The 24,136-nt window shown below is 41.4% G+C and overlaps 1 protein-coding gene across 1 annotated transcript; it reads right to left on the bottom strand.

Annotated features, from left to right (window-relative positions):
* Positions 1–8,980: 8,980 nt before the first annotated feature.
* Positions 8,981–21,350, bottom strand: egln3 (egl-9 family hypoxia-inducible factor 3). Its single transcript, XM_084044967.1, has 5 exons — positions 20,622–21,350; positions 11,511–11,630; positions 10,836–10,972; positions 9,773–9,846; positions 8,981–9,566 (listed from the first exon to the last, which is right to left on the bottom strand). The coding sequence occupies exons 1-5, from the start codon at positions 21,021–21,023 to the stop codon at positions 9,532–9,534; spliced, it is 768 nt and encodes a 255-aa protein (XP_083901093.1). The 5' UTR covers positions 21,024–21,350; the 3' UTR covers positions 8,981–9,531.
* Positions 21,351–24,136: the final 2,786 nt, after the last annotated feature.

Below are 24,136 nucleotides of genomic sequence, written 5' to 3'. Positions count from 1 at the left end.
TTTTATGCGTTTTTCAAGACGGACACGATTTGGGTTGGGTGTGGTCGGTCGGTTGGCTGGTGGAGTTTGGTTGGTTGTTCCATTAATCAGTTGTCAGTGTTGTCGTCGTTTCCAGGAGCACTGGGTTTTTCCGTCCTCAGATTAACCACATGGACCCTAGCGTCCCTATTCTTGGGGCGTAGACAGGAGGGGGCCAAGCATAGAGCCCTGGGGGACGTCGGTCAACTAAGTATAATAGGGTTTAATGTGGTTAATGCTGAATCTAGATTTTAGCATTTTCTACCTAGCGGAGGTTTCGGGTAGGGTGGGGTGGGATGGGGGGCAGGGGCGGGGGAGACGAATAGCAGGACCTCATCGGGTCACGAAAAAACTGGGGGATCGGAAATGTAGGTGGGGGAGGGGCAGGGTTGTAACTTAGACGAATCACTGTGGCCCAGGAAATACACCCACATGTAACAAAAAAACCAAACAGCCGGACCAAGCTGTTTCAATGTTTTTTCTGTGTTTTGTGTCGAAAAATGATTAATTGCTGGTGATTTTAAAAACTTTAAAACCTTAATCACAAGCTGCTGTCAAATACATAGTGTTTAAAGAGTTACAAATATTGAAAAAATCACTTCATTTACCTGTGAAGACTGTGTCTGTGTTTTTAACTATTTCTTGTACAACTAATTATACAGATTCTTTTATGAGGAACTTGGTGCCAAGTAGCCGAACAACGGGACAGAGGGACCCTCTTAGTATCAATGTTAACAGTGTTATAAGATTCTAAATACAAAACAAATTAAAATATTAAAAAAGAGAAAAAAAAGTATGGTACATATCTGTTTTATTTGTTTTGTTATTTGATTTAATTTCCTCTCGGAAGACGGGGGAAAGAAACATAACTAACTGATGCTAACTTTGAGTGCCTGGCTTGTTTATTCTTATGATTATTATTATTTTATAATATGATTTTTTTCAGAAAGAAAAAAAACATCTTTTTGTTTCATTTGCCGCGAATAATGCTGCAAAATCTGAAGAAAAATGTACATAATTCATTTTTACAGCAGGGTTCTTCTGTTCAACCTTTCTGTAGGTTTTCATCGGTCATGCACGGTTGAGTTTCTGTAACCCAGTTTTTCGACCATCCAACAGGTGCCATATTCATAATAAAACTTCTCTTGAATTTGTTACCAGCTTGCATCATTTCTTCTGTTGGTTTGACACATTCAACCATCCCCAGCACTGTCTCCTTAACCACACCGAACCAAAATCCTTCACCAACCAATCTAGTCCTAAACTACACCCAACCCCTATCCTTAACCACCACCCCTCAACCCTAAATTACACCCAACCCCAATCTTTAAACCCCAACCTAGTTTTTAACCATCCCCAACTTAGTTCTTAACCACTAGTGACCGGATATACTGTATCGTTCATTTCAGTGACTCAAGTCATCAAGTCATTGTCCACTGTTCGGTGCTTGCGTTTTCACCCTCCTCACGTAGTTCAGTCCAATGACGAAAGAGGAATGCCTCTCCTCAGCCAGTCAAAATGACTGACTGAACCTTGTGTCACCAGGCTTTCCACACGGAGGAAACTGAACAACTCGAGGAACGATAACTTTTGAGGAAGTGACCGAGTTTGTTCCCGTTCATCAAAAAGAAGAAATTACTCGCAAACGACCCAACACTATATTAACCACCTCAAACCAAATCATAACCCTAAACCCAATCCTTGACCCCCTCCACCCCTAACCTAGTCCTTAACCACACCCCAATCCTTAACCACACCCCCAGCCTATTCCATAACTACACCCCCAACTTAGTCCCCAACCAGACCCTATATCAAAATCCTTAAACCACCAAAATGAATCCTCCTTAACCACACCCACTCCGAATCCCTGAACCCCATCACTATTCCTGTCCCTAACTCCAACCGAAACCATCAAAACATCAACTCCAACCTCAAACAACAACATTCCCCTTCCAACCCAAACTTCATCCCCAACTCAAATCCATTCGAAGTATGCTACTGTCTACCAGTAAAGATATATAATTTATTTTGACACTTGATCTCAAACTGAAATTGGTTGAGTTGAATTATAATCTGCTTTTAGATAGATAGATAGATAGATTGACAGAATAGCAGATGGAAAACTAGACAGAGGAAAGAAAGAGGAGCGAGCAAGAAGACCGGAAAGGAAAACATTAATATCTAAAATATGCAACATCCTTCCCAACTTTTCTCTTCATTCTCCTTGACCTTGCTGGTAGCTCTTTGTCGGCAAGATCAGAGGAGAAGCTACAAAGAGAGGAAAGCCTCGGGGCGATTTGTCTTAACTGGTTTTCTCTTTTTCCTGGGAACAGCGTGCACTCAGGTACGTTTTAAGATTTAGTGAGGAGTGGAAACCGTCTTGACACACTGTGGGTTATTAGCAGCTATAGCTGTACTTGCTGCCTGGCAGAAAAACACTGCGTCGATCTGGACTGTACGTTTGGGCTCATAAGCCTGATTTATACTTCGTCGTACAATGTGCCGCTCGCAAAGAATAGCCGATCTACAAGCTCACAACGCTGTCCATTCATCCATTCATCTGTCAAATCATCCTTGCATCTGCTCCTCCCTCATCCTGCCCTAACTCCTCTCCTCTCCAGTGTTATAAGGAGAGGTCAGTGTACCCAGACCTCTGAGGCTGGCCAGCCCACTTTAAATATTTCACACTATTTTAAATGAGCACCCATGAATGATAGATCACAACAGTCTGTGTGCGCGAGCGCGAGCGTGTGAGCGTGTGTGCGTGTCTGTGTGTGTGAGAATCTACTGTATATGCTGTGTGTCCGTGTTGCAGTCATCTGAGTGTATGTGTGTGCACTTGTCTGAGCCTGTTTGAGTTTTTGCACTTGTCTGTGGACGTGTATGCGTGCCTGCCTGCCTGCCTCTGTGTGCGTGCGTGCGTGCGTGCGTGCGTGCGTGCGTGCGTGCGTGCGTGCGTGCGTGCGTGCGTGCGTGCGTGCGTGCGTGCGTGCCTGTGTGTGAGTTTGAACCTGAAGGCCCTCTAATAACCTCTGGCTGTCCATCTCTCTGAGTCGCTCTGATGTGGAATTTAGATCCAGCAGCCTTACTCATTCACCTGAGGGAGCCATCATTAAAACAGTCCACAGAGAGGGAGAGAGAGAGTGGGGGAGAGAGAGAGAGAGGGAGAGAGAGAAGGGGTAGAGACGAGGAGAACTAGAGAGAGGTGTAAAGAGCTCTCCTTTCATCATCTATTCAGGGGATGATGAAACAAAGCTTTTGAGAGGAAATGACAGCTTTATTAAATCACAGTTTTCAAACGTTTTTTTATTTATTAGCACGCACAAAAACTTTCCATGGAACGTAAAAAGGTTTGATTCCCATATGTACGGTATTCAACCAGAGACACTATGTCATCTGTTCCTACACAGATGCCAAAAACAGCCTGTCAGTAGTCCGTTTACCAAGGGAGGCTTTGAATTCTGGGCCTCGAGATGAGTATGAGTTCAGTTATAATTAATAAAAGATGTAAATAATAAAGCACGGCTGCTTTAGGTTCATATTACATCAGGACCCAGAAATCTTGGTAAATTGTCATCTCTATTCAGAGGACTCAGGCTATTATACCATTATTATTGATACTACCATAATATAGCATATCATATCGTCTCTGTCGGGCGGAACCCTCATATGTCCACAGCCAGTGTTGTAAAGTAACGAAGTACATGTACTCAAGTACTGTACTTAAGTACGCTTTTGAGGAATTTTTACTCAACTGGAGTATTGACCAATTTTCAGTACTTTTACTTCTACTCCATTACATCTCAGAGGCAAATATTGTACTTTTACTCCATTACATTGATTTGAAAACTAGTTACTTTGTAGATTTTGATTATTATTACAAAACATACACTAGCCACTTCAGCCCTATATACATTTCGGCCAGTTGAAAATAGCAGATCTAGTATATATATATTTTTTTTTAATACATTTATAGATTAGGAAAGTTCCTTCTGCTTAAGGACCTTCTGCTTAAAACTCTTAAACTGCCAGAGTTTTTCTTTTACCCCCACAGACTGCCAGTGTTTTCTAAGCTAGTACTTAGAAAAAATGTTATTTTTTTGTCTGTTTATTTTTTAACATTGAAGTGAATGGAGCAGCAACTTTTTGGAAAATGTTATCTCCTAGTTCTCCTGGACGAACGGAAAAACGAAAAAATCCAAAAAATAAAAAATAATTTTAGAAACATTTTTTTGTAAAACAATTTTTTTTTATAAACGTTTTTGGCAGGCAATAGCTAAATTCTCAAAAACGTTTATGGCAGATAATATTAATGAGTACTCTCTACTTTTGGTAATTTAAGAACATTTTGATACCAATACTTTTACTCAAGTCAATTTTGAATTCCGGACTTTAACTTGTAACAGAGTACTTCTACATTGCAGTATTGATACGTTTACTTAAGTGAAAAATGTGAGTACTTTTTCCACCACTGTCCACAACTGTTACTTTTCAGGATTCAAAGTAGCAGATCTACAAGCTCAAAACACGTTTTGAGCTTGTAGATCTGCTACTTTTGATGCTTTTGTGTGACGCTGTATGATCAAGTAGGGCATTAAATTACGAAAACAATATCAGATCAGAGATTTCTGCCCGACAGCAACAATATAGTGTATATTATACACAGTATACCAATGACTAATAAGTCATTGTTTACATATTATCATAACAGTTAACCACTTTATAATCCTCTATTCTTAGTTAAAATGCTCACAACGCTGCGACGCGTTGTGAGCTTGTAGATCTGCTATTTTCAGCAAAATCTTTCTCCATAACAGAAAACAGAAAATACACTAGCATAGAGCCCTGAGGGACTCCACTCCCCATATGGGGTTTAAGTGGAAAAGGACAGGTTACATAGAAAGTATTTGTTTGTGCATATGTTAGAAACCCATAGCCATGGTAAACCCCCCTCCATCCGGAAATCTCATTTCTTCCATTTGACGGTGTCAGGTTAAGAGACCCAGGCCTATTAATACAAATCATGGATAATGGTAAATCGTTTCTTGAGTTTTATCTCATGTTTTTGGGCTGGAAAACAGAGACTGAGACCTAGGCCTACAAGCCTAGGTCTAGACCCTACCTTCCCTACCTTCATATCAGAAGCATACTGTGTTTAGTTTGTCAACTAAAACTATGACGAAAACGGTTGGTCGACTACCTTTTTCACTGACGAAAACTAAATACCGTAAAACTAAGCTATGATGACTAAAACCATGATTATATCTATTGTCAATTTTGTCAACAAATAAAAACTAGTTATTGGAGAAGAGATCCAGTAGAACCAAAAGACAAGTCATTTGTGCTCGGGTGTTGAGCTCTGAAAATAGAAGATCTACAAGCTCACTTTGCGTCGCAGCGATATTTTCAGCATGCAACCAAGTTTAAAATCTGCCATTACGACGCCATCAAGGCCCCTAAAAATGTGTTTTTTTCGACAAAATCAACATAGATTTAGTCGAGTGGTAGTATTTAGTCGACTAAAACTTTTCAAATGACTAAAATATGACTAAAACTAAATTAAATTGTATTCAAAAGACGATGACTAAAACGAAATCAAAGTTTTCTGTCAAAATTAACACTGGTAGCATACAGTATGTTACATTCTTCAAATGGTCAATATTGTATTTTCAACACTCCTCAAACCAAGGCCTGTCATACACAGAATTGAAATTCTAAGTAGTAGAAGAGAGACACTTAGTGGGTAAAGTTGGAACTGCAGGACCAGTCACATTAGAAGTAATCTAGGAACACTATTGGATTTGGTTAGCATTTTTACGTATATCATTATTATTATTATTATTATTATTATTAATTATTATTGTTATTTATAGCATTTTTCAAAACTTTTACAAAGTGCTTAACAAAAAGGAAACAAATAAAACATGTATTAGGACATGACATTTATATGCTGGCTGTACATTTTGTATATCATTCAATAAGAGATGAACCTTTCAATAGTCTCAAATCAATATAGTGGTAATATTAATACTAATAATAAAAAATCGTCTTTACTTATATTTATCACAATGTTATTTCTATATTCTTCAATATAAACTATAATGTATCTAAATAGTGGTATGTTTTTATTCTTTTATATAGTATATAAATATGCCTATATCTGGCTATATTATGTAAATTATAATGCATTGACTGTTTTTTTTACATGATTTACATGATAATGATGATGAAATCAGTCAGTAAGCCATTCTTGGTCTTTTATTTGTTTTGACAATTTGCAAAAGACAAACAGGACAAATAAGAAACGGATGGACTGTCACAAAATGTATTGTTCAAACATTGGCAGGCAAACAACAAAACAAGCGTTAATCTCATGACATAATACAGTACATTTTCAATATCATCGTCATAATCATCATCATGGTAATAATTATCAGCAGTTCTGACCAGCATCACAGCTGACTAACACAGACACTCCAGAGATGTGTTTAACCACTTAAACCCTACATGGTTGACCAGAGTCCCGCAGGGCTCTGCAGTTTTCTGTTATTGTGGGGAAAGCTTTTCCCAAAATACGAATGCTGGGATTTAAATGCATGGTTAATAGTTCTGCTGTCTAATGGTGTAACATTTAATCAAACTAATCGATTTAATCAATTGTCAAAAATAGCAGCGCTACAAGCTCACAACGCTGATGTAGATCACCTAGTATAATTGTTTTTACGTTTACGTTGTGATATGATAGAAAATAAAATACAAAAAATAACACATCTACAAGCTCACAATGGTCCACTTGATTACATTTGTACTCTCAGTTAACACGTCTTTCTTTTCTTTACTGTGGAGAGAGAGAGTGAGGGAGGGAGATCTTTTGGGGCCCAGACACTAAGGTCTCAATAACATATCTGAAGTGTCTTTTGAAGTGAACATCAATAATTCATCTCCTCATCTCTCACACTCTCTGACAGACGCCTCACAGCTCCTCAGTCAAATCTGCTGCCTCAGTAGAATCCATATTGTCCTCGTCCTTGTCTTTTCCAAGTGTAGGACGGGGTGTGCTTCAAGCTCTCAGCACGGGCCCACGTTAACGCAAACTCTCAAACTTTGCTGCCCTCCAAAGGCCAACAACAGTAACTACTGTACATTCTGTGTTTGATGAATGTTACATTAAATAGTTACTGTACATCCTTCTATGTGTTACTACAGTGCTCAGGAGATTACTGATGATTGGTTTTGTAGGGCAGCAGGCATGTGAGATGCTTTCACTCACCATGGGCCTTCTAACAATAGTCTTACGTTCAGTGTTTCAGTATTAAAAAAAAACAAATCAACAGATGAACGGTGTGCTCTAGCTTCTTAATATGAGAGGTGTCTCTTCATTGTTTGTCCTTTGCTCTCAGTGAAGCCCCTTCGGGACAATGTGTTGGTCATACTCGACCACAGGGCACCCCAGGGGCTCATCCGGTGGAGTGCATGCATACCATATCAAGGTTCAGTCCTTGCCTCCCATCCCTTTTCCGCATGCCCCCCCCCCGCCCCCCATTCTCTCCTGCCTGTTTCCCGGCTGTCTCTACTGACGCTATTGAATAAAGGCTTGACACCCCCACCCCCTCCCCCAAAAAGGCAAACATTCAGCAAAAAATGCTGATCTACAAGCTGTGAATGGTAGATGGGCAACAAATGAGGCGACAAAGTATAGACCCCTGGGGTACCCCATGGTCAACAAAGTATATAGGGTTTAAGTCGTTAATGAACTATTTTAATTTGTAGGCTACTTGTGAAAGTGTATTTACGGGAGCTGAAAACTGAAATTCATTCAACCTCACTTTAAAACAGCCGATCTTAAAACAGCCGATCCCCAGCACAACATTACACTATAGTTTGATGTATCACCCTACGGGATGATACACTGCACAGCATAGTAGCGAATACTTTTGTAATGCACCTATCTCTTGCAGCGATCACAATATCTGTGATTTACAGGTAAGCCTTTTACCTGTAAAGAGCTGAGACAGATGGTGAACAACAAATCCGTACAAATCACTGCAGTGGCACAGTGTTACAAATGTGTTTGATAAGCACGTTTGATAAGCATGTCTGTCACACATATACACAAAAACAAAGGTGAATCTCTTAAGTTATCACACACTCACACACACAGATATTACAATACTAATATATTTTTTTTGTTTTTCTCCTCTGTCTTCTTCCAGAGTTGTCCCTTCATTGTGGAATCAGTCAACAGAGCGAGCTGTCAGCAGAACCTAAGCTGTGACAAAGCTACAAAGTTGTTGTGGTCAGCTACATTGCTCCCGAGAAGCCGCTGAAATGTTGCTCAAGTGACACTGCGTAAAGACGAAGTGTTTAAAATAGCAGAGGGTACTGGTTAGCCACTTCCAACTAATTTTGGCATGTCATTATAGCCAAGTTAGGCAACAGTTTTAAAAAATAGCTCAAATAGGCGGTCTACAAACTCACGACGCATCACGACGCGTTGTGAGCTTGTAGACCGGCTACTTTCGCACAACAGCGCTGTATGACGAAGTATAGAATAGGGCTCAAGTAGTTAACAGTGGTTAACGGCTCTGTTCTATTGACATAAAGGAGCAGGAATTGGGTAGTGCAAATGGGGAAACGTATGATTTGTCATTGGAGCACTGGAAAAAGTTGAGGCCAGCTCAGCTTTAATTTGCAGGGCATGACATGCCCGCCACGCAGCGATGAGCGGCGGGCGTCACTTTGCAGCTTCATGTCATTGACTTCCATTGAAAATGACTTGTAGCCGGTCGCTTTGTCGCCGCTAGGTTGAACGCATCATTAAAAATCACTTAAACCCCATACATTGTTGAGCTCTATACTAATGTATTCTCAGTTTTCGGCCTACCTTAAATATCCTCGGTAAAAATAGCCGATCGATAAGCTAACAACGGGTCGCGCTGCGACCCGTTGTTAGCTTGTCGATCGGCTATTTTCTCAGAATACAGATGCAGGGGTTTAAGTGGTTAAAGTGCGCCATCCTTCCAGGTAAACATCACTCAGTGAGGAGAGACATGTAAACACAACAGATCTGGATTCAAACCTGGTTTCTCAAACCACGGGTCTCATGGCAAAACGGGAGCAACGAGCCTAATTTAGGGGCTCCCCATTAAGTAAGATGACCTTCTATAACCTCATATAGAAAGTGCATAGCTATGTTCTGGGAAGACAGAAAAAAAGCCCCTGACACACTTGTTTTAGGCCTCATTTCAGCCAGTTAAGGTGAACTCATAACTCTTAATTCAGATCAGTGTTCCGGTGAAAGAGGAATGAGTGACTCTTTTTTTTCTCTTCGTCTTCGTTTTTTTTTGCAGGTAGAGAGTCACAGCAGCAGAGTCACCCGTTGCTATGACGACTAAGCGCGGCGGCCGATTCAGGGAAGCGAGAGGGAAGCAATCGCTGCTGTCGGTGTCGAGTCGTGTACAGATCAGGTCACGTTGTCTTGGTTCAGACACGGGAGGGCACTGTTTCTCTCCATCACGTGGAGCTAGTCCCTTGCTGCTGGGTGGACGCTGAAACACAAGTTACAGAAGGTAAGGAACTGTGTGTGTGTGTGTGTGTGTGTGTGTGTGTGTGTGTGTGTGTGTGTGTGTGTGTGTGTGTGTGTGTGTGTGTGTGTGTGTGTGTGTGTGTGTGTGTGTGTGTGTGTGTGTGTGTGTGTGTGTGTGTGTGTGTGTGTGTGTGTGTGCGTGCGTGCGTGCGTGCGCGCCTGTCTTACCTGTGAGGTCTCTGAAGCGTTGCTTAGCTTCTGCTCTCTCTTCAGAGTCAAAATACCAGACAGTGATAGCATACCTGACACACACAACAACACAGTATGAGTCCTAACACACACACACACACACAGGTCTGTCATCAGTCTTCAAGGTGCAATCCGTACGTTTTTTGTCTTATACCCGAGATTCGAATCTTGAGGCAGTACTACTTGTCAACCAGCAGGTGTCATACCACCTCCAACCATTGCACATGAACTACTTATATTGTATTAACATACTCTACAATATAGAGTGATTAAAATATTTACTTTATATAAAATTCATTCATTTATGCATTAAAATAAGTTCTGGGTTGAACCTTACATGTCATATTCACATCTTAACACTTAAGGCCAAGTCATAAATGGGCGCACATTCGGCTAAAGTAGGTGAACATCCGGCAAAAATAGCAGAGCTTCAAGCTCACAATGTGTCATGTTATGTGAGTTGTCAGGCAAAGACAGGAGAAGGAGCGCACACCAATATTGAAAAGGTGCTGACCGTGGGGGATATACAAGAGCTGTGCGGCCTCCTTTCTTTTAAACATGTCAGTTGTGACATGTTGTGAGCTTGTAGATCTGATAAAAGGAGCCGGCCAAGGGAGAGACCCCTGGGGGACCCCGGTCAACAAGGTATATACAGTAGGTTTCAAGTGGTTTAGTGGGGTTTTGCACCATGTGAGACAACAACTGTAATCAGGAATTGGTGTTTTACAATAACTAATTTATGCTGTTATGAGGTATGAAATGGATAATTACATCACTAACAGCAGTTCTAGTGCTTGGGTACCTTGTGTTAAATCTCTTGGTGGTAACTAGGTAGTGGTTGGTTTATCTCTGTAACTAGGTGATGGTTGGTTGATCTCTGTAACTAGGTGGTGGTTGGTTTATCTCTGTAACTAGGTGATGGTTGGTTGATCTCTGTAACTAGGTAGTGGTTGGTTTATCTCTGTAACTAGGTGATGGTTGGTTGATCTCTGTAACTAGGTGATGGTTGGTTTATCTCTGTAACTGGTTAGTGGTTGGTTACCTAGTGGCGTATGAGGGCTGGACCTCATGTGGGTTCCTGCGGTCGGACCAGAAGAACAGTAGTCTGTCAAACAGTGGCTCGATATCTGCAACGTACGATTTTCCTTCTGGAAAGATCCTCAGAACCCCTCCATGCACCTGATGGACAACAGAGACACAGTGAGTTTATTTGTTAGTACTGTAGTATTATTATTATACCACGTCAAACCAACATTTGGCTCCTTGCACCCTCTTTATTCTTGATTCTTGAATTGAGAGGCGTTCATGCAAACTTGTGAAGTCACTGAACTCTGGTAGACCCTTACATTTCTACATGTACAATAGTCATGGAGACTTAGTTGCAACCTCACGGTTTAACATACTGTAGTACCCTGGGTGACCCCTGGGGGTTGCAGTTACAACTATAAGGTTTGTATTACTATACTTGTGAGGATGTCAACATTTAAATGTAACTAAGTGTAAATCAGGTGTAACTCTATCTCTAATCCCTAAACCTAACCCCAACCTGAGTCTTTTCCTAATTGTAGTCCTATCTCCCCAACAAACCATAGCCATGAAACAACCATTTATCTTGTTAATACAGGAAATGGTCCTTACAATGTCTATTTCTCAAATTCTACCCTGCTTGTGGGGACATTTGGTCCTTACAAATATAGTACACACACACTCGGCCTACCTTGGCGTTCCAGTTTTTGTTGAGGTAGTAAATGCAGGTGACACATCGACCATCAGAGTTTGGGTTGTCAACGTGTTTAACGTACCCCGCTCCATTTCCCGGGTAACACGCCACCATTGCCTGGAAACACACAGAGACAAAACAACATTTAGAACAATTAACTATCGGAAACTCCCCAAAAGCACCCAGTCAGAAAGCGCTACCATACAACACTGAAGATGGATTAAGCTTTAAATGAAAACTTAAACTGAATCAAAACATTTTTTACTACATAATCCCTGGCATCCCCATTCTGGTCATGTCATAAATTATAGGCAAACATTCTGCAAAAGTAGCAGATCTACAAGCTGATCTAAATTGTGTGTCGCAAGTTTATTTGTATAGCACATTTCAACAAGTTGTTCAGGTATGTTTCATATGTTTGGGGAGGACAATCCCGTCTGAAAACGCAAGGCACTCTTCTAAAAAGCTCATCCAAATGCCATTTTTGAACTCTGAATGACCAGATAAAAATGACAGATGTGCGCAACTGCAGAATAGACACTCAGCCCCTTAGAGTAGACGTGTCCCTAGGAATAGAGAACTTGTGACTTTGTGTGGGTGACCTTTGTACGCTTATGCTTTGGTGGCTTAAGTGGCTCTACAAAACACAATGCTATGTAATGAAACAGAAGTCAGAATTGTGTGTGTGTGTGTGTGTGTGTGTGTGTGTGTGTGTGTGTGTGTGTGTGTGTGTGTGTGTGTGTGTGTGTGTGTGTGTGTGTGTGTGTGTGTGTGTGTGTGTGTGTGTGTGTGTGTGTGTGTGTGTGTGTGTGTGTGTGTGTGTGTGTGTGTGTGTGTGTGTGCGTTAGGAGTTGGAGGGTATTTCTGGTAAATCACGAAATAGCCTTGATACCCAACTAGACGTGACAAAACACACATGGGTGGTTACAGCAACTTCCTGTGTGTGTGTGTGTGTGTGTGTGTGTGTGTGTGTGTGTGTGTGTGTGTGTGTGTGTGTGTGTGTGTGTGTGTGTGTGTGTGTGTGTGTGTGTGTGTGTGTGTGTGTGTGTGTGTGTGTGTGCGCATTTACACGTACATGTACATAGTTTGTGTGTGCATGGAAGCATGACTGTGCAATTGTGCACGCATAACTGTGTGAATGTGCATGTGTGTGTGCTCCCATAGTCTGAACGTATTCAATATGTGCACACACACATTCTCACAACCATACAATTGTTTGCATGCTTGTGTATGTGTTTTTCACAGTGGACGGGCTAATGGCCTACAGCACATGCGTCTAATCACCATTGTGTACGTACAAGTATGCACGCATACATGAGTATGCAGGAGCCACGTACTCTGTGTGTGTATATGCGTACGTGCGTGTTTTGTGTTCACCCTGGCTTTGGTTGTGCCTACGTGCCCTCAGTCAGAGTTAGACGGAAGCCCGAGGAGCCAAATGGTGGCAATCTAGTGATAAGAACACCACACTGGCCTTCAAAGACTCTTAATGAGCCTCCGTAAGACCCCAGGACGCCAGAACACAGCGCTACACTGCAAAATGCTGAGTGTTCATTTAACTCTCAGAGAGTACACACTCTCGGAGTTACAAATGGATAAATGAACACTGAGGATTTTACTGTGTAAGCCGGCGGTGTGTTTGGCTGCAAATAGGACTGATTTGTAACTCTGTCGCTCAGATTTTCTGAGGTTTGCTCACATTTTATGGCGATGCATTTCAAGGGAAACGTATTTAGTATTTCAAGCCATTGTCTGAATGCCGTTGTGTTCGGTATGCTCAGTATGTCATTTCATAGCATCTGAGTTCTAACTGTTGAGAAGGTTCAACATTTTAAAATGTGTTTAAAACGGGCAATTGTGTTTTTAATCAAGATCTTTTCAGTTCGGGCCGCTACGCATTAGAGCATCTGAAACAATTGTTGAAAAACATGAAGAAAAGGAATGTATGGTAAAGTATAGTTCATTGCAAAAGACCACAGCCTAGAAATCACCAGCTGACTCATACACGTACACGTACACACACACACACACACACACACACACACACACACACACACACACACACACACACACACACACACACACACACACACACACACACACACACACACACACACACACACACACACACAGAGAGAGGACATTGTGTTAAAGTCAACAGACAGTCAAACTGTTTCCTTCCACTTAAAAACAATGAGTGTCTGTCTGGAAGGAAATGAAAGCTGATAATTAAAATGTGAGTCTCATTAGACTCGGAACAAAACAGAAGACCCTTTTACACAGCCTGTTCAAGGCGGGAACGGTGGGCCGTTATTCTGGCACATATTGTTCTGTTTAATTAAACCCTATATAAATGACTTGGTTGTTTCCCCCACTTTGGTTCGGGAAGAAGAGCTTTTGTTTTTGTCACGTCAACAAGGCAGGTGCACCGGCAATTTCCTCCAATGTATTTCTGCTCGCATGAACACGTACTGTAGCTCGCACAAATCCACCATTGTAACATTGTCAACATGTAGTCCTCTCACACACACACTTTTATTTTGTAAGACGCAAGTCAGTCCTGAACTTATAGTTGCAACAACAGATTAAATTAAATAAATTACCCTAAATTAATTGGTCTATATAAACAACGCAACATTCTTTTGAGTCTTTGTTTTGCCTTTTTAAATGTGAAGTCTACCGACAGCTTGTGTATGTGTGAGAGAAAGAGATCAAGTAAACAAGAGATAATGAGAGACTGAAAATACGTTATGAAGTGAGATTTGTAACTTTAGAATTATCTTTTTTGACTACAACTGAATGGGTTATTCAACTTTGGCATGCTCTACTGTACTTATGTGGAAAAAACAGCCTTTATGTCACTCGATGAAGGAAAATGCTTCAGTATCAGAGCTTCCGTGAAAGCAGCAATCTATTACATCCTCAGTCCATTCTGTGTCAGTACTTTGTCAAATAAATGTATAGGCTTACTAGGCTATACTTGTAAATATATATAAAATCTAGAAGCAACTGCTGTCATCTTAGGAATGTTTTATTTCTACAGCACAGTGTAACACTGGACGCTGACACTGTTGTGTTACAAGTCATGCCTCTGATTTGGTAATCGTATTTAACTAGACGTTCGGGCCGCTACGCGGCCCGAACGTCTAGCGTGACGCGTCGTTCACTTTGCAGTGCCACCTTACAGGCACCTCACAGTGTGAGAGAGAGTTTTGTGCTCTCCTAAATCCACGGCAGGCTTTGAAAGTACCCACTTCAGAAAGAGGTGACGTGCATCACCTCTCCAATGACCAAAACCCACTATGGAAGCCGTCGAACTGGTGCGATCTGACGGCATCCTAGAATTTATAGGTAGGATGTGATGTCATGCGTGATGTCATGCTGTCGTGAGATTACGTCACACTGGCGTGATGTCAGATTACGTCACACCGTAATATATATAAAATCTAGAAGCAACTGCTGTCATCTTAGGAATGTTTTATTTCTACAGCACAGTGTAACACTGGACGCTGACACTGTTGTGTTACAAGTCATGCCTCTGATTTGGTAATCGTATTTAAAGTGCAGTAAAAGGCACACACGGGCGGATTTGTTTAGTTCTGTGATCTCTGTATTAAAGTCTCTTAAATTAGCAAATTAAGATGAACCCGAAGAATGAGGAATAATTTAGTCGTTGTGCACACACTCCAGCCTCGATGCACAATGTATCTAGCCATTCATTTATGCATCAAGGCTGGCGTGGGCGACCACTGCTTTATTCTTGCTAGCTTGTGATAGATCATTTTCCGCCGTAGTGCCCAAAATGTTAGAGCATCTCAAACCCTGCCTGTGTTTAAATCACGTTTGAAAACTCACTTGCACTCCTTGGAGTCAGACTGAGAGTTGCTGTTTCCACTAGGCATTGTGTCTACAGTATATGTTGTCCTGTTTATTGTGTATCGTTTTGCTCTTGTATATTTTAGTTGTTGTTTTTTTTGTTATTGAGTGTACAGCACTTTGGTTCAACACTGTTGTTTTAAATGTGCTCTATAAATAAAGTGGATTGGATTGGATACACTTACAGTACACATGCACCGCGCGCAATGTAAACATTCCTTCCACGCTTTCACTGTGAAGTCCCCTCTCTGAGGCAGTGTGTGTGTGTGTGTGTGTGTGTGTGTGTGTGTGTGTGTGTGTGTGTGTGTGTGTGTGTGTGTGTGTGTGTGTGTGTGTGTGTGTGTGTGTGTGTGTGTGTGTGTGTGTGTGTGTGTGTGTGTGTGTGTGTGTGTGTGTGTGTGTGTGTGTGTAAGGAACAGCACAGCTGCACGTAGCTGTGTAAAGTGTGGAACTGACGTCAGAGTTGGAGGGCAAGCCAAGCCTCTCAGTGGAGGGAGCTGATAAGCCTGGATGGACTCTCCCTCAGTTAACTAACACACACACACACACACACACACACACACACACACACACACACACACAGCTGACTGACTGACTGGGGCTGTGCCTCCTCCTCCACCTCCTCCTCCCGCGCGCAGAGGGAAGCAGCGTTAGCATGTTAGTGTCCGCTTACAACGCCCCGCACCCCGGCACGTCCGCACTGTACATGTCCTTAATTTCACACACGCACGCGCAAGCACATGGATTAGAATTGAATTGAATTGATTAGAGAAACAGGACAACAGGAGAACAAGGAGGGGGGGGGGGGGGGGGGGCGCTGAAAACAATACAAGAACATCTAATGAACAAAATAAAACATAAACTTCTAAATTATCCTCCCCCCTTTTTGGCAAATCCCCCATTGCTGCTAAAAAGATGTGACCATATTTGCCTTCAAGAGGTTTAATTATACCTGCGTTCTTACCAGTATTATTCTAACTATTTGTATCTATATTTTGATTTTTTGATTTTAATTTTTTACTTAATTACATCAAGTATATGATTATTATTATTAGCATTATTATTAACAGGGAGAGAGAGAGAGGAAGAGAAACAGAAAGGAAGAGGGGAAGTCCAGGCTTCTTGGCTGAGAGCCAGATTGCTGTAGACTTAATGACAGAACTACGTGAGGCGCGTGAGGCTGCACTCTGTCTGTCTGTCTGTCTGTCTGTCTGTCTGTCTGTCTGTCTGTCTGTCTGTCTGTCTGTCTGTCTGTCTGCCTGCCTGCCTGCCTGCCTGCCTGCCTGCCTGCCTGCCTGCCTACCTGCACCCAGCCTCTCCCCTATATTATATTGTGTTTTTAGTTAATTTAATATATATTATGTTGCACTTGGCAGAGGAAGAGGGCAGTGTTCAGGGGGCTTTTATCCCATGGTTTGCAATAATACAAACCAGACTTATAAGCAGGTTGACTGTTTTTTAAAGCCTATAGTTAGTTTTCTCCCCCAAATGCTCTATACTAGGTACCCTACACTCTCATATCTTTGCTGACAATAGAAAATGATACTTGGATTACGACACGTTGTGAGCTATTTTCACAGAATGTTCGCACCAGAATAGGGACGCTAGGGTAGGGTTCATGTGGTTAATGTGTCTTGTTTGGTTTCTGGCTATTTCAACATCAGCTTGTGTGTGTAGCTATTCCAACCCAGTTGACCTGCTTGAATAAGACACACGTACGCACAAAGACAAAGACAGAGAGAGAGTGAGTGACTGAGAGCAAATGGATTGATAACTACAGATAAAGAATAAAGGTGTGAATGTCTACGTGCCGCCGTGCACTCGAACACCTTAAGCAGCGAGACCGAGTACTGGTCTTGAAACCAAAAACCAAGAAGTTTGCTTCCAGACAAAACTGCCATTGTGGGGTTTGATTTCACATATTGCAGTATTAAATGGCAATATTGAATATCGATATCAATTGATTTATCAAAAATATACTTATATTAATTGAATCTTTCAACAATGTAAAAGCAAATAATTCACTTCAAGTCACAGTATTGATGTCTGATTTCAGTATAAAAATAATAAGAGGTACATTGTTGAAATCTGACAAGGATTACAAACATTGACTATGGACGTTCGGTCTAGTGTTACAAAACAAGATCAGCCACACCTTAACTCTACATTATATTGCAACATGTATATTGCTTAACTTTCTACAGAGCCGCGTGCGTGCGTGCGTGCGTGCGTGGGTGTACGTGCGCATGCGTGTGTGCGTGCATATGCACAATGCACATGAGGTTTATCAACATTATTCTTAAAGATTAACAGTTGTTGAAGCCATGGTTGGTGTCTGGATTAAGGCTCAGTTGGGGGTCTGGGGGTTACTGGATGTTATCATACCCAGTCATCACCTATAACTCGAGATGTCTTCAGACAAATATGTTCAGATGTCGTGAGATGTCTTAAGATGTGAACTTAAGACAGAGTTGAGAGAAGAGCTTAGAGAGGTTAAAGTAATGGATATAATGAAGGCATTGTGTTGCACGTGGTGTCTGCTTGCGTGCGTGCATGTGTGCACGTCTCGCATGTACAAATTAATTTAATGCAGCAAAACAGAGCCTTCTGAAGTGTGGATTTGTTTAAAGGGAGGTGCATGTGCACAGTGAAATGGTCAGTGTTCATTTAAGATTAAAAGTGTAAAAATAGATACATCTTTAAATTAACACTGAGGATTAGGAAGTCCCAGATCGGAGCTGAACACTCTCTCTCTCTCTCTCTCTCTCTCTCTGTGTGTGTATGCTCCTGTGTAAGTGCAGAAAGTGTACGTTTTTCAGGATGTACAGTAGAAGAAACAATTCTCACTACTGGGTTGGTGGAAAAAAGTGTTAATTTATCCATTTGGAACTCTTACAGTGTACAAATCAATGTTAAGATTTCTACATTGTCAGAGTTTAATTACCCTAACACTGAGTATTTTACTGTGGCAACGCGTACTGAAAATACACTGGCACTTTAATCATGGTGGAGGCAGTTGGCAAAAAGCCTGTTACTCGTTCTGGAACCAGGATACTTGTTGTTCCACTTCCACAACAACCATGGCAGGAAGCGTATTTGAAGTGTCGTAGCATGCACAAGGCCACGAGGAAGGCTGCAGGTGACACATGAACAGCTCAGGCCTTTTTTCATTCTGTATTCTTCTGCGGTTTGATTAACGATGCAGCCAGATGCGGAGTTGTTGTTGTTTGCACGTGAGAGGAGCTACGTGACTCTGGTGCTGTAGCCTACTGTATGTGTGCCGCATGCGTGGTTGCTCAATGCATGTACTCCCACTAAACACACACACACACACACACACACACACACACACACACACACACACACACACACACACACACACACACACACACACACACACACACAGGCCAAGCTCAGGTATACATATGCTGGTTGTGAGTGCATGTGTGTACTACTGCTATGACACCTTAATGTTCCTTGTGGGATGAATAACCATCTGTCTATCTTAATACAGACAGATATGTACATAGACGCACGCACGCACGCACGCACGCACGCACGCACGCACGCACACACGCACACACACACACACACACACACACACACACACACACACACACACACACACACTTAACCTTATTAAAGCTAGATGTGATGTTCATTGTCTTGCGAACCATGTCACACCAACATTCCACTGCTTTTTACACGTATGAGTGAGTGACAAATAAACCCTTTGTATGTTGAGCAGCACAGTAACAACAACCCACACTGCATTTGCAATTAGTTACACCTGATTCTATGATTTCTATGCTAGTTTCCTGAGACTGGCCACCAGGTGAGACTACATCTCCCTGCTGGTTCCCACCATGCAGTCTCCACTCTGACTAAGAGGATCGCATTGCCTGCCATTAGATAATTCAATCTGTAACATGTATTGGATGGATGGATACGTTAACTTGCGCTTCTTTCTCAACTATGCTGTAAACTATGCTTTCTCAACTGTGCTGTAAACTCCTGTTAAGTTAAAGCTGCAATCCGGCAATATTTTAATTAATAAATAATCTGTATGGAAGCCTGTGTTAATAACTGGGCTACAGCAGCACATCTGCAGCGGTTGTTTTGTAGGTGGTCTCCTACTCTTCCATTGAGAAATGTAGAAGACCCCCCTGCCCTGGTGTCAGGTAGGACACCAGGGCTGACCCTCATAAACCCAAAATCTCCCCTGGCCAAGCGGGGATTTCTTCATGTTTCAGCGTTAGAAATGTGGTTTTCCACGCGGGAAGGCCTGGGTTCAAATCCGATCCCGAGTGTTACACTTACAATAAGCACAATACAAGTGCAAGTTGTACAAGTACAAGAGTATAGCTTTAAATTGACACAGGGTTGTATTGCATAGCACTCGTCCAGAATGCGTTTATATTGAGAAGTGGTGGAAAAAGTACTCACATTTTTTACTTAATTAAAAGTACCAATACTGCAATGTAGAAATACTCTGTTACAAGTAAAAGTACGGAATTCAAAGTACAAAAGTATTGGTATCAAAATGTACTTAAAGTACCAAAAGTAGAAAGTACTCCTTATGCAGAATGTCCCATTTCACAACTTTTCAGATGTATAAAATGTATCCAAATCTTTTGAAAACAGCAGATCTTGTAGGCCTAAGTAAAGTTTTCAAATAATTGTAATGGAGTAAAAGCATAATAATTGCCTCTGAGATGTACTAGAGTAGAAGTAATTAAAGTACTGAAAATCATAAATACTAACTCCAGACAGTAAAGTAAAAAATACCTCAAACTTGTACTACACTTAACTATGTACAGTAGGCTACTTAGGCCCTTGGTTCTCAAAGTGGGGTCCGGGGACCCCCAGGGGTCCTTGAGGGGGTTCCAGGGGGTCCCCAGCAAAATGTGTTAATATAGCATCACAATAATTTTAACCTTTTATACTTTGGCTATTCAAAAATAGCAGATCTACAAGCTCATAGCGTGCTAATACTATGAGCTTGTTGAAAAATCGTGAACATTTATGCAAATCATTGATTTCTTTTTTTTTTAAAGCGAACATTTGTAACTCAAATCTTTGCTTGTGGGCGTCCCTGGAACTAAATATTTTGAAATGGGGGTCCGCGGCCAAACACATATCATTTTGGGGGTCCTTGACATGAAAAAGTTTGAGAACCACTGACTTAAAGGCTACATGTAGTTACTACCACTGATATTGTGAGGCTCTTACCTTGGAGCGCTCCCTTATGACGGATTCCCCCAGGCGACCGCCGCACTTGGAGATCACCTTGTCCATCAGGGTCAGCAGATAGTTGATCGCCTCGCAGCCCCTCTCTGCCCCGTTGACCCAGGCGATCTGATCCCCCCGCACCTTCCTCCCGGGGGCCCCGGGCTGCGGGACCGGGACGGTCACGGAGGGGGAGGAGGAGGACCCGGGCCGCCCGACCAGCCGCCCGTCCTGCAGGCTCCCGGCGCGGTGCATGTGCTCCACCTGCTCCAGCACCACGCTGCCCACCGGCTCGCCCAGGAAGTCGTCCAGGTAGAAGAAGCCCAGCTCCAGCAGGGCCGGCACCACCCGGTCCAGCGCCAGACGCTCCAGGTCCGCGTCGGTCATGTGCTCAATAAGCGGCATGTTTGAGTGATTACAGGCAATGCAAAATAAAATAAAATAAATGTATAAATATGAAAAAATAAAACAAAGAAAAAATTAGAAAAGGGAATGTGTATTAAAGACAAAAAATATATACAAAATTATTATTTGTTTTATAAAAATAAAAAAAGAGTATTAAAGGCTACTGTATTTTTACAGTAGGCTACACGGAGATATTGTGGTAAAAAAAAAAACTGGCCCTCTTCAGTCCAGGGCAGGCAGCTCCCAAGTTAGAATGTCTTTTCGTCTCGGTTCTGTGTTCTGTTCTGTTCTGTTCTGTTCTGTTCTGCTTCTATTATCGCATGTTTCGTTCACACTTCACAGAGTCTACTGAGGCTGTAGTTAACCTGCTCTCTCAAGTAGTCTCTGAGGCAAGGATGAGGAGGCGAGCCTCAGTCCAGTGAATGAATGGCAGTGTTGCCAGGTTTTGTGAGAGAAATAAGCAACCAGGTCTATGAAAACAAGCCCAAAAGAAAGCGACTGGATCGCAGCTATTTGAAAATAGCAGATTTATATTTGTATGAGGGAGAGGGTCCCTGCAACAAAATATGTTCTGATGGGGTCTCCTCCAGGACAAATACATATTATTTTGGAGGTCCTTGACATGAAAATGTTTGAGAACCACATTTCCACCATAATAATACAAAAAAAACTATTGGAAAAAATAAAATGATAAAATAATAGAAAAATATTGGAAACGTGCCCAAATAAGCAACTACACTTTAGAAACAAGTCAAAAAAACACGCAACCTTCAACTACCAATATTTACAAGCGACTTAACTGAAAAACAAGCCCAAAGTCGCATATAATAAGCAGACCTGGCAACGCTGAATGGAAGCGAGAGAGGCAGGGAGGGAGGAGAAGAGGTGGAGGATGGTGGGGTGGGAATACAGGACATCAAGTTCATTCATTCACACTATCACTAAGAAACAATGATGGAAAAAGTACTCACATTTTTTACTTAAGTAAAAGTATCAATGCTGCAATGTAGAAATGCTCTGTTACAAGTAAAAGTCCGGAATTCAAAATATACTTGAGTAAAAGTACACAAGTATTTGTATCAAAATGTACTTAAAGTACCAAAAGTAGAAAGTAACATTTAACAAGTTTTCAAATGTAGAAAATGTGTAAAAATCTTTTGAATATAGCAGATCTAAAGCTCACAATGCCCATTGTGAGCTTTTAGAAAATCTACAAAGTAACTTCTAGTAACTACTCGGAGTGGAGTAAAAGTATAGGCTACACATTTGCCTCTGATATGGAGTAGAAGTAAAAAGTACTGAAAATTGGAAATCCTCACATTTTTTTTACTTAAGTAAAAGTATCAATACTGCAATGTATGTGAAAAGTAACTATAAGTACATGTACTGTTTTATATATCCTTCTGTACTCTCTGTACTTAAGAGGCGCGCCCTCCGCCATTGACGGCTCCCAGAGCCGCATGTAAGCACTGGCAGTGTTGCCAGATTGTGCTAGAGGAAAAAGCAACCAGGTCTAGGAAAACAAGCCCAAATGAAGCAACTTCGGCTATTTTGAAAGTGCTCATGTGACCTATAGGTCACATGAGCACTTTTAAAATAGCCGAAGTCTAGCCGAATAGATCTACTATTTTCAAAATCTCTTGCAATAAAATGTGGAATATTTGGAATATTGTTTTAAACATTCTAACAACACAAATGCTCCCTGGCACTGCACAAAACATTTATGAAAATATTTGAGAACCACTAGTTTAAATAATAATTGAAACATTTGGAAGCAAGCCTAAATAAGCAAATACACTTTAGAAACGAGCCCAAAAAACGCAACCCGCAACTACCAAATTTAGAAAAAGAAGCCCAAAGTAGCTTATAATAAGCCGACATGGCAACACTGGCACGTAGCCCTTGCCTCGCGCTCGCTCAGCAGCACGTAAACATAATGGTATAAACACACGTGTCGCCGGACACGTGATACATTGTTTGGGTGCGCACGTGTTGCTGACGAGAGAGAGAGAGAGAGAGAGCTCTGTTTGTTTATTAAACCAACTGAATAGGCTACTACTCCATATATGTCCCTGGACCCTGCTAAAACCTTGTTTTAACCAAGAAATCGGTCAAAATTACCCTTTTTAAAATCTACAAAATACCCCTGAAAAAAAAATCCCCCCCCCTCTGGCGTCTGGAATTTTGTTTTAAAATACAAAATGACTGTCCTTTTTCTGCACAGGTGCAGAAAATATGAGACTCCACAACTGTGATTTAATGCTAGAGTGAGATGAGATATAGTTGTAGATAACAGGACAGCTGAATATGTGGAGATGCTGTGATGGGGAATAATTGTTGTAGTAGTAGCCTCCTGATAATTTTACTAATCATTTATTGTCTCTTATTGTGATTAACTTTGTAGGCTATACCTTGGTTTAAAACGTGTTAAATCAATTGTTTGTAATCACTCAAAATTGTCCAGCACTTGAACTTTGAGTATAAAGGTTTCATATTATGAGTTTTCCAACTATATTTCTGTTGCTGCAATTAAGCTCCACAACAGGTGGTTGAGGAGGGAAGAATGAGGAGGAAGCTGGTTGCTATCATGGTAGCCTCGGAAACCCATGCCTTTTTTGGGGGGTTTACTATCATGGTGAACCACTCTCATCCCTGTGATGTGCTAGTTGGGAAGAGGAGCGCATTCAGTCTCAGACTCATCCTCCCCCAGCACACCACAAACTAAAGCTACATGGCCAATCCTTTGGGCCAATAGCCATCAGGCTCTACAACCAAGCCTGACCCCATGAGATATTAATGTGAAAGTAATGTAATATGCCCAGTGATGGAAAGTAACTAAGTACATTTACTTTTTACTCCACTACAATTGTTAGAACACGTTTGTTACAAGTTACTTTGAAGATTTAGATTATTATTACAAAACATAGTGCATAGCCTACATAAGCCCTATACTTAGGCTATTCAAAAATAACCGATCTACAAGCTTAGAAGGTGTTTCATCGCAACAGGTTGTGAGCTTTTCCATTGCTATTTTTGAAAAATGTGGACACATTTTGAAAATGAGTACTTTTACTTTTGGTACTTTAGGTATGCTATATTTTTATGCCAATACT

The sequence above is a fragment of the Gymnoscopelus microlampas genome (assembly GCF_963454915.1).
Source record: "Gymnoscopelus microlampas genome assembly, chromosome: 20".
Classification (NCBI taxonomy): Eukaryota; Metazoa; Chordata; class Actinopteri; order Myctophiformes; family Myctophidae; genus Gymnoscopelus; species Gymnoscopelus microlampas.
Note: the sequence above shows the minus strand (reverse complement) of the source record. Positions and strands in the feature narration are given on the sequence as shown.

What these genes read in the sequence shown, in the direction of transcription:
- egln3 (XM_084044967.1), bottom strand. Translation starts at nt 21,023, where the DNA reads ATGCCGCTTATTGAGCACATGACCGACGCGGACCTGGAGCGTCTGGCG. An exon ending in TCATAAGGGAGCGCTCCAAG is followed by an intron (nt 11,631 to 20,621) that starts GTAAGAGCCTCA and finishes GTGTGTTTCCAG; the next exon opens with GCAATGGTGGCGTGTTACCC. An exon ending in ACGCTTCAGAGACCTCACAG is followed by an intron (nt 9,567 to 9,772) that starts GTAAGACAGGCG and finishes CTTGTGTTTCAG; the next exon opens with CGTCCACCCAGCAGCAAGGG.